Here is an 11,749-nt window from a genome sequence, read left to right as displayed (position 1 = left end):
GAGAAAATGTGTAATTAAATTTTCATCTGCTAATATAAGAATCGCAATTCTTCCATTTCTCACATGTGGAGCTATCATCTGGCAATAAATAAAGATCCGAGGATGGGGTAGTGCTGTTAGTTGTTTTCCATCAGCACCGCTATAGGCGTGCGGTCTCCTTAAGAAAATTGAGATAATGGACTTTCTTTTCTCTTCGTGAATTTTCTAGCGTCAGCATTTTCGTTTCCACTAGCTAACCTGCTATTTTTTCGGAATTGGCAAAAACCACCCGCACCTACTGTCCCGCTGCTCGGGGAACAAGCCTGATAATCAAAGATCGCTGATCATCGCGAATCAACTACACGCGATTCTACTTTGCCTGAGTAGATTTTTACGTATCTTCTTCTTTACACTTGCTGGAGTGTTAAGCTAGTGGTAGAATTATCCGCAAAGTATACTCGAGAGCAATTTTCAGCTCTTTTTATGCTTTCGGTGCCTTCTAAGATATGAGACGTTCGATTGAAATAGAGTCGAGAGGGCTGTTCTAGTATTGCCCCAGAGTTTGAAGCGCTTGTTACGCAAGTAAAGCGGTGAGCTGGTTGGAGTGCCTTGAAAAGGAGAATTTGAAGCCACCAAGTTGGGTAGAGTTGTTGGTGGCTCGGAATTAATCTTCAATTGTAGTTGGTCGGTGGCCCCGGGGTTCTGTGATGACGATTGGGGTTGGCTTGCGATTGATCCGGCTGCGGCATGAGGCTGCCGGTAGAGCGGCCGGTCGACCCTGGGCCCTGCTGCTGTTGTCCGCTGTTGAGGGCTAGCCGTTGCATCTGACGAATGACCGTGGCCGCGTGATATGCTTGCTGCAACCATGAGACAACAGGGAGACTTTCCTACGGAGCCTGGCGAGCAAAATATTTCGGTCAGCGAATTGTTAAGGAATTATTGATACTAACCTTCCACCTTGACTTGGCAAAGTTCTTTTTAAGTTGTTCCGATACAGTACCATGGATATTTTTATTGCTAGCAGCGTTTCCAGATATCCTGAAACAACAGAGTTTCGTCAATTTCTAAAATATAAAATTTTAATTCATTTTTCAACCGATTTGAGTCCTGATTTCATCCAGATTTTAGGTCTTCAACTTGGAGTGGAATTAAATTTGTATTTTAAAATAATTTTAAGTATCTTAAACCAGGCAAACTCTGGTACGAACAATGGAACTTGAGTTTTTTTTCGTTTCGATAAAAACTTATGTCTGACCTGGAACCTCTCCTGTTTGAGAAATTACGTGCTCCATTTTCATTTTGCTTTTTTCATGATACTGTCGTACAATGTCAACAATTTGAAGACTCAATTTTGTATGAAATTTAATAATATGGTAGTTGTCGTTCGGGTAAGTAGGTCTTGGGAGAAATTTTAACTATACTTTCAAGAATTGCAAAATTATTATTGATGATATTGTGAAGAGCGAGAAGATTATTTTTCAAGAACAAAATGTGTAACATACAAAACTTATGTATTGAAAAACTTTTATTTTTGACTCAACTTTTTTTCATACTGCTTCTTACCAAACTTTCTTTAAATGATGGAATTTTCTTGAACGAAAGCTTATTTTTCGAGCAATATATTGTCTACAACTCTGCTGCATGCAATTTTTTAAATAAAATAAATTAATACCAGAGTAGTAGAGAATCTTTTTATCAAAAAAATGAGCTTTTATTCAATATAATCCAATAATTTTTTTTAATTGGTAAAAACCGATAAGAAACAAGATTTCGTTCAAGAATAAATGTTTGCCAATAATTAATTTATATATGTTTCAAATTTTGTGCATAAAAAATAATATTTTCTCTTATAAGTAGATTTTCCCCGAATAAAATGAATGAAAGATTATTGTTAAAAATTGAAATTTGAAGGTGGAAACCTTTAATATATATATATAATTTTGGCCATATTTCAAAGTCTCATATTTTAAAGAAACTTGATTAAATGCAATTCAACTTAATTTTAGGATATTAAACCCTGCAAGCTTGTAAAATCAACAGTTCCAAAATTCCAAAGGTTTCACATTCAAAATTATTTTTAATTAATTAAGGTCAAAAAAATTTGTAAAAAGCAAGATTTATGATTTGAAAGGAAGCAGCTAGCAATAAGATTGAAAGTTACTGACTATAAAAGCAATTAATTTGATCATAAAATTTTCGAAATCAATTCCATATTAAAACATGTATTTCGAATTGTAAAGCCTTTAATGCTAAAATTAAAACCAATCTAAATTTTAGAATCTCCAACTTTGGAATTGCTTTCAAATCCAGTCACTTTTTCCCATTATTCAGTTCCTATCGGTATCCACCTCGTACTGGTTTTACCTAAATATTAAAAAATTAGAATTTGGACAACAATTTTTAAAACAACGTGAATTCAAAAAATGTTTAAGCAATAAACTTAATTACGGAAAAATGTTGGTTATCTAGTGATATACTGCCACTAAAGTTTTCTTCACTCTGAGGTCTTAGAGTAGAATTTAACAGTTTCTGAATTTTAATGTTTTTCAATTTAAAAGACTTGACATTCCCCAGATAAAATGATCCAAATAATTCTGAAAGTTTCATCATAATGTTAAGATAAGAGGAATACAATGCAGTGCACAGTATCTTCTCAAGTAGGAATAACACATAGGAGACATTATGTGAAAGAGATCTGTGTAGGATCTTGGTTGACCTACTTAAAAGCATTGTATTTCAAATCATAATAACTGATGATTAGTTGCCATAGAGACAGATACTTAACTATAATTGTGTTCCATAATGTCCCACATTAAACTTATAAATCGAGGAAGGAATTAATTTCCAATCAATCACAACAATAATAGTATCAGATGATTGTTCACAATTTAATATATAACTTGTAAATTGTTAAACATTTTCTATACATTTTAAATTAATAATCTCTCATTGAATAAAAAATGTTTCAAAAACAGCATTTTTACATCCAAAAGATTAAAATCCTATGTTAGAGTTTCAGAATACGTACAAAGAAAATGGTATTAGTTAAGAATAGGTGTAAAAGGCGGAAATAAGAAAGTGGATTTACGACTCGGATTCAAAGAGCAGTAAAAAAACTGGATTACTTAAATCTGGATAAAACCATTTATATCTTGCAAAAAACTCTTTTATAACTTTCTAAAAAATCTTAATTGAATAAAAGCATAAAAAGATACAAAAAACTTACCAAGGATGTGCGAGAGCCTGCTTGCACGTGTAACGTTCTTCCACGTTGACACACATAAGCCTGTGTATGAAGTCCTTAGCAGAGTCACTGATATCGTCCCAGTATGGCGAATCGAATTCAAATTCACCTACAACAGTCTGGTTAGCTCTTTGCTATAGAGTGTAGGATTTCGTTGAAGAGTTAAGTTACGAAAGAAAGAAAATCTCAAGAAAGTTGACTAAAGCCACACGTTACAGGACACTGTCGTCACTGCTTTTGTATTACGATGCTATCTCTTTTAAACACAGAAAAAAATAAGTGCACACGAAACTCTCACGCACACCAAGTTCTTTACTTACTACCCTAGAACGTATTATTATGCTGCAATTGTTAACTAGATTTGTACCTTAAAAATGAAATGAGAAAATTAACACGTTTATGCACAAGCCGATTAAACTTAAACTCGTCATTGATTGTGTTATTTTCTTTTTGGTCTCTTTGTTTTTGTTTTGTTAAATTATTCATGGAAGTCCTGAAAGGATTATATTACAAATTGTGTTTACTGTGATGCGTGCGTTACCTTTTAAAATCTGGGCAAACAGATTGGCGTCGTTTTCATCGTAGAAGGGTGGATATCCACACAATAAGATATATGAGATGACACCTATACTCCAGACATCTACTGCTTTACCGTATGGTTTTTGCGCCAATACTTCGGGAGCTGGAAATAATCGTGGTAATTTCTATAATCTTTGATGCCCTTTTTTACGTGGGACTTTTACAAAGTTAGCGAAATCTGCATTTTTAAAGAGAAATTCATTGTTATATGATTGAACTAGAGATTATGAAAATAAAAAATGAATTTATAAATATTAATAATTTTGTGATATGAAACTAGAGGTTTTAGATACAACCGTATGTAGTCAAGTTATTTGATAAAATTCTTCTTTATAGTTTTTTAATCTTCCTCTTTGGAGTTCTCTGAAAATGCTGGTTTGATAAGTAATGAATTTTTTGATTTGCAACATACCTACGTATCCTGGAGTACCACAGGCTGTGGCCATGATTCCGGAATCTTCCATTTTCGATAAACCGAAATCACTGATCATTATTTTGCTATCTTCATCGGGACTATAATAGAGTAGGTTCTCAGGTTTCAGATCTCTGTGTACAACTCCCTGTTCATGCATATAATCTACCGCCTCTAGAACTTGCCTAATCAAGCCCGAAGCATCTTTTTCCGTATAAGAACCCTTTTCTACAATTCTGTCGAAAAGTTCTCCACCGGTTACTCTATAAAACCATTAAAATTTTGTTAGTATTATTAGATATATTTCTTCATTTGTTAAAATTATTTCTTAATTTTTAGGGTCTACTGAAAATAAAAGAACATCCTGCAAAATGATGGATTTATGGGAGTTTTTACAGATTTCGAATTTTATAACCTACAAGTGAGAATTTAAAATTAAAAAAAGGCCACACAATTTAAAAGACCGGGACGAAATTGTCTAATGCGGACCAATCAAATTACATCTATGAAAAGAAGTTGACTTTTATAATCAGTACTGAGTCTACAATTATTATTGTTAATATTATAACAACCCACCGTGACCTTGAAATTTTTACATTTTCTTCAAGATTACAAAAATTTTGGTGAAATTTTTATATAGAGATTGTGCCGATAATAAATAATAAACAAAAAATAAAAATTGTTTTTGACCAAGTTATTTTTTAAAAATTAGAAAAAAATAGATCTTTTAACGTGCTGAATGAAACTATTATTTAAACAGTTTTTAAGTGATATGCCATTAGCTTAAAGTAGATAATCTATCGATTTGATAGATTATCGAATTAAAATGATTTTAAAATTAAGACGCTCAAGGTCATGTAAGAATTATCCAATTTCTAGCTTACCAACATTTTTTTGTAAAACTCTCGTCCGCACGAAATGAGAAATCAAGATTCAAGTAAAAGTTTTGGAAATTAAAAAAAAGGCATAGGATATTTAGGACCAGATAATCCTTCCTTATGAGTGCCGTTTATTTAATTTTCTAAACTTGTAACTGAAAACTCGATATTTCATGTCGTGTGTATATGAGTTTAGCAAAGAAATTTTTTAAAAGGCATAAATAGGATAAGCGTTACATGGTCTGAAAGTGTACCGCTCCTAAAATGTAAGGAGTTACCATTTTAGGATTTCTCCAGTATTTATCATTCCAGTTTTATATTCTTAAAGTTTAAAGATTTCAACGCTTCAAGAATTGAAGACGCACCAATTTGAATGTTTCCAAAATTTTAAGTGTTTAGTTTTTATGATTTACATTTTACAAATTATAAATCATTTAATTTTGATTCTTCCCAAAATTCACTTTCATTAAATTATACAGATTTAAATTTTTTTAATCAGAAATTTCCAACCATTAAATACGTTTGAATTTTAAAGGTTAAAAATAAAAATGCGTTTAACTTCACTCTTCCAACATTAAAAATGCTCTAACTGTTTAAGTTTTTATATTTTAAAACTTTGCTCGTTTCAAAATGTATAGTTATTAGAACTCGCGAATAAAAAAAATTCCAAAAAGGTATCTTCCGTAATTTTAAACTTTGATATTTACATGTCTTTTTCCAGTTTTACTGGAGATCGGGACTATCTATAGGTACCCAGGAAACAAAAATCAATTCACTTCTGTTTAGTGGTTTTCGAAGTCTTTTGAATCGCATATCTGTCACTAGAATTCCAAAATTGCCGCCGATTTGTTTTTTAAAGACTTTTAGTCGTTATAATTTTGTTGAATAACTTATATGCCGTAAAAGACTAATTGAAATAGCAAAAGGAATCTAGTAGACATGCGCATGATTTCTTTTAATCTTTAGATAGTTTATAAATTTAAAAAATCGTGTGAAATATGGCAGCTTAACCACAAAAAAGTCGGTCTCATTCAAAAAGAAGGAAACCGATTCAATATAACCTTGCTTGAAATGGTCATTGCAGTACATGGAAGATTTGAAGCTGTTTGAGAAAATGACCGATTCACATAGTCGCAAACCGATTCTGTTTTAACTTTCTGAATCTGCAAATGACAGATACGCAATTCACAGAGTCGTCTTTGCAATGGATTCTTTTTTCCTGGGTAGCAATCCTAGTCCTCATTTCAAATATATCCAGATTGAAATGAAAGATCTCTAATTAAAATATACCTCCTATCAAATTTCTAAAAAAACTTCTAATTTTTAAAAGTTCAGTAGACACCAGATTTTACTTTGCTTACAAAAAAAATGCAACTTACAATTCCATCACGAGGTAAACTTTGTGTTTGTCTTCAAACGTTTCCAATAACTGAACAATGTTCGGATGTTTTAACCTGAAACAAAGTAGTATTTTCTGACTATCTTAACAGAATCTATCTCAACTCATGCAAAAGGGAATACATGAATGATACCGCGAAACAATCATGCCAAAAAATTTTAATTTTAAAAAGAACCCCTGAATGACCAGATGTGGAAACAGATTTCTCTGAAACTTTCATTTATCTTGAAATTCAATCTCCCAGAAAACATTAATAAACTAGATGAAGTACATAAGTACATAAACTTTTTAACTTTTTATCAGATGCTATTAGGACTTGTCAGCTTCTAAATAACCCCTAGTTATCTTTTTCTACTTACTTGAGTTCGTAAATTCGAATCTGTGAGGCATTTATAATATTGATTGGCATTAATACGATTCTCAGAATAAAGAAGCCACTCATGTCAACTAAATCAGTTATGCTTAGGCGAAATAATCTTTACTTTAATCGCTCAAGGATAAAATAACTCGTGTTAACATTCTCATCCTTCTTACGACAAATTACTGAGATAAAAGATCTTTTGACGAAAAATAGTAGATCAATTCTAGTTATAAAAAGAATTTAACAAGGCAAAATTCAATTAGCGAAAATGTTAATTAGAGTAATTAATGACACCCAGAAAGCATGATATACGTATCAGTTCTGCAAGACGTGCATAATTTTAGCTATCCAATAATCAACCAGCTTAAAATGTCTATCTGTTACATTGAGCTAGCGCAAAAGCTATCTTTTGATAATAATAATAATAAAGCTCTTTAAAAAGCCAATACATGGTCAAATAAGTTTTTTTGTCAGTATATGTTTATGTAATGTTATGAGACAAATAAATAGTATATTTACAGTACATTCACAAGACTTGTAAACATATGGTTAGCCAGACGCATCTGAGTCTAAAAATAAGATCCATCAGTAGTGGAAGCAGTTATTGATATACAAATGGCAAATAAAACGCGAAAACACCACAACTTAAGCACCTGGGTTCCTGCTGAATTCAAGACTAAAACACCTGAAGAAGATTTCGTTAACAATTGGGAGTAAAGACATTCTTCTCAATTCCTATTCAGGATCTGCTTAGCACTTACAATTTAAAATTGTCGAATCAATTATTACTATTATTGTTCAAATAAATGATTTTTTTTCTTCTTAATCAATTGGCCCTTTTTTATTTTTAAATAATTTAATGATTATTGTGTTTCATGAAATCGAGGGATGATTGTTTAAAACAAGTCTAACTTTCTATTTGGACAAAATCGTGCTTTTTATAAAAATTGAGAAATATAATAAAAGGAATTAGAATCGAGAAGTCGATTTTCTAATAAGATCGACGGTTTAAGGTTGTAGCATTCAGGAGTATGTAGCAAAGTGAAAGCTGTGAAATACAGCTGGTCATAGGTTGTAAAAAAAAGTCGAAGGAAGGACTAAAACCGGTATAAGAAAATATGCAGACATAATCATCATATGGCGAACGGATATAAATAAATCGTGCTGAAGATTGTCTTGGGTAAAGTGAAGTACTAGATCAAAAGAGAATTGCGGTAATCGGATTGTAATGGAGAATAATAATTAAGAGAAAAAAGTTTATTCATTTTAAATGTTTTCTTGCAAAGAAAAATGATAATTCTATTAATAATTTAAAAATAAGTTTTACGACTGGCAAGACTTTTAAAAAATATTTTGTACAATTAAAAAAATTAAATTAGAGTATTAAAGTTTCTCGATACAGTAAATCACACAGGCTTGAAAGTTTTCATACATTTCTTTAATCTAAAAAGTGAAAGCCCAATAAAGGATTTTTTACATTAATTAGCAAACTCAAAAGAAAGTGTGTAATTATATAATCCTATGAAAAACTAATCATAATTCCACATGTATTTTGTTACTAAAACCTAGGGACATAAATAGACTAATGATGAAGAATTAAAATAATGATGATCCCATATCGAAATAAACATAAAAACTAAAATGCAACACAGTTTAAGCACCCGAGATTAAAATAAATTACATTATAATTACATATTGAAAAATTTAAATTTAAATTTAAATTTACAAGATAAAAAAAGACTTAAAAATTTTTATGTTTGTATCAGTCTTCAAAGCTAAACATAAACATAGTTTAAGATAAAAAAAAATTTGAATAGTAGGGTGGCCGCTGGACCGAAAATTTCTTGAGACCGGGAAAACCGGGAAATAACAGTGATTTTTTTATCGAGAGTTTGAATTATTTTTAGAAGAAAAATCTATCCAATCACTTGAAATATCAAAAATTTCATATCACATGATATAATGCAATCTAAAATAAGTTCGATTTCAAGTTTTTTATGAACGTAAAGATTAAATGTCCACTTTTTCAATTATGTAATCATTCAGTTTATATTGGGTGACTATAAAATCTGTGACTTGAAAAGTTCTCCACTCTAGGTCCCATTAGATTTTAAACGTACATTTTCAACGTAAAGGATTCCAACACGTTTTACGAAAACGTTAAATCCTATTAAAATATTGCTTCAGTCAAAAATATTATATTTTTAACTCATTCATTTCGGAATTTTTGAATGCTAAATTGAAACTTCGAACGTTAAAGTTTTCGATTCTGATGTATAAATAACAATTTAAAAAAATATTAATTTGAAATTTAGAAATTTGTTTATTCATTCTTTTATTAAAAGTATTGAAAATGATAACGTGGAATTATATTTTTAACCAGAAATGTTTAAACTGTTCACGGCAACTCTGAATATACTAATTATCGTAAACTTTTATATTGTCATCTATATTAATAGATTTTTAACATTTTTTGTTGTTGAAAATTTTAACACCACATTCCAATTCTATATATTTTATAACGGCAAATTTCAAATCTAGGAAATTTAATGAAACGTTGATACAAGTAATTTATTTGCAAAATATATTGTCTCTATGGTCAAAATATTTTCATTTTCTGAAATGGTTGAGCCCCCCCCCCCTGCCACAAATAAATCGAAAACTTTCAAATAATCTGAATGCTAAAGTTCCTCTACCTTTTGCATTCTGAAATATCTTTAAACTAATCGACCACATCTGAAGTATCTTAGAAATAGTTATTTTCTTAATTGAAATGAACCATTAAATACAAAATTATAAAGTTCAGATTTCGAGGAACACACCGAGGCTTATATGTCTCGTTTCTATTTATAGTCTCACTTTAGTCTTAATTCCCCCGTCCCGAAGCTGCCTCAATGATTAATGATTGAAAGGTCAATTTCTGAATATTGAAACCGTTACCAAAACTGTGTTGCATGAACAAAAAAATGGGACGTGCATGAGATTGTTAAATGAAAATGTTCTAGCGTGCGATTCGGGTTGATACCGTATTTGGCATAGTCAAATGATAAAGAGTGTGAATGGTAAAGGTAGTTGGTGCCCCTACGAAAGGCCCAGACTTACCATTCTTTTTCGCGTTCCGACTTGAGCGACCCATCACTCTGTCGTGTCACTGATTCACTGAACCTACGAATTACAATAACGCCATACACAATCACATTATTATTTATCATTCGCAAGTGATTGCTTGCAAGTATTTTACAATCTTTTATTTTAAAACAATATTTGATCTCATTTCTTACTCAGGGCTATCCTGATATCTCTTTCATCGCGAATTTGCGAGCGATAAGTATTAAGTATACTGAAACTAAAAAAAAGGATGTGGAAAAAGCGTACTCAAATATAATTTTATAGTGCAGAATGTCTGTGAATGATCGTCTTAAGGTCAGCAGGCTCTTTTTTTCTAAAAATCGAAATATTCAAAAGTAGATCGTTCATGGTAAATTTTTATTTGACTTGTATTATTTGTCATGCACTAACGTGCAAGAAGGGAAGATTAGCAAAATAAGATTCTACAGGAGACTCAAAAAACGATGCAAAATCCTGTGCTCGATTTCATATGAAAAATGGCAGTCTGGCCCTATTGAGGCCCCAAAACCCTATGGGTTTGGGGGCTGAAGGTGGATCTATATCAGAGAAGCCCGAACTATTTTGTCCCTCTCATGTTTTGTTTCTTTGTCTGTTTGTCACGCCTGAGTGAGCACTACACATCCCCCGCAGCTCCGCTCACCTATCCACACGGCGCGGCGTCAATTCTCAGAATAACTTCTTGCCCTAGGTAAAATATGAGACACGTATTTTTTATCTACAAATTCATAAAAATTTTCTCTTAAACCTTGTACGTTACTTTTTTTTAATGACTAAAATGGTGTTAGTTTTTGGAAAAAACAAACAATTAAATTTGATTAAAAAGGACACATTTGATTTTTTCTTAATTTTTAAAAAGGGTTCATAGTAATATGAGGAAGATATCATGTGGGTTTTTACTCGCTAAACTGTTCCTTCATATAGAAAAAGCGATTTTTTCAAAACATTTATTCTCTTTTTAAAAATTCATAATCTTTTGCCTCAAAGAAGCGAAAGTCATATATATTTATAAAATATACAGATACAGAATTTAAAAATATGCAAACTTTTAGATTTTAAGTAATAAAATTGATGATGGTATGATTTTTTCTGTTCTGTTTTGATTAATTTTAGGGGAAGAATTAGAAACAATAGAAAATTTAAAACTAGTAAAATAAGAGTAAAATTAATCGAAACAGAACAGCAAAAATAATTTCATTACTTGTCTCATTTAACATCAAAAATATCTATCAATCTACAGAAAAATCAATTCGAGCAATTTCTAAAAATGATTACATTTCTTCACAGGATACTGGGATATTCTGCTTGAACTATGCAAAAATTAACAAACATTTTATTCAAAATTTTGTATCTTGAGAACTTGAAATAATTTGATCTTCTTATCAGCTTGTGGTGCTTTTTACACTCTTTCATATTCTTTAAAGAAGCTAGAATTTTTTTAATTTTTAATATGGCGTAAATTTTTCGAAAAAAAAACTAAAAATCTAATTTTCTCTAGACTAACTTTGATTTTTTTCCTAATTTTTATTTAGATTCATAGATTTTTTAGATAAAAAATAAGAAAAATGGATCAAATTACGATTTTTACACTTATATTTTGATTACTTTTACTTCTTACCTTCCTAGTTTTGTCTTTTCTGTTTTTTCTTCTTCAGATTCTTGTGCTTTTTCTCTTAAAACTAATCAAAATAGAACAGCAAAAATCACAATTTCATCAATTTTCTTACATAAAATATAAAATATCTGATCTTTTTTAGTTCTATAACTATAT

The 11,749-nt window shown here is 30.7% G+C and overlaps 1 protein-coding gene across 3 annotated transcripts in view; it reads right to left on the bottom strand.

Moving 5' to 3' along the window:
• Positions 1-592: 592 nt before the first annotated feature.
• LOC117170702 (calcium/calmodulin-dependent protein kinase type 1) overlaps positions 593-11,749 on the bottom strand; it is a 22,136-nt gene continuing 10,979 nt past the window's right edge. For 2 of the 3 annotated variants that reach the window (XM_033357684.1, XM_033357687.1), the window contains 7 exons: positions 9,955-10,017; positions 6,472-6,546; positions 4,215-4,477; positions 3,765-3,905; positions 3,206-3,332; positions 930-1,017; positions 593-836 (listed from right to left, as the gene is read on the bottom strand). In XM_033357684.1, coding sequence (XP_033213575.1) covers positions 651-836; positions 930-1,017; positions 3,206-3,332; positions 3,765-3,905; positions 4,215-4,477; positions 6,472-6,546; positions 9,955-10,017 — 943 coding nt within the window. In that variant the 3' untranslated portion in view covers positions 593-650. The remainder of the gene's footprint in view (positions 837-929; positions 1,018-3,205; positions 3,333-3,764; positions 3,906-4,214; positions 4,478-6,471; positions 6,547-9,954; positions 10,018-11,749) is intronic. The other variant, XM_033357685.1, reaches the window with a different exon arrangement.

The sequence above is a fragment of the Belonocnema kinseyi genome, chromosome 4 (genome assembly GCF_010883055.1).
Source record: "Belonocnema kinseyi isolate 2016_QV_RU_SX_M_011 chromosome 4, B_treatae_v1, whole genome shotgun sequence".
NCBI classification, from domain to species: domain Eukaryota; kingdom Metazoa; phylum Arthropoda; class Insecta; order Hymenoptera; family Cynipidae; genus Belonocnema; species Belonocnema kinseyi.
The sequence above is the reverse complement of the archived record's forward strand: the minus strand, read 5'-3'. Positions and strand labels throughout refer to the sequence as shown.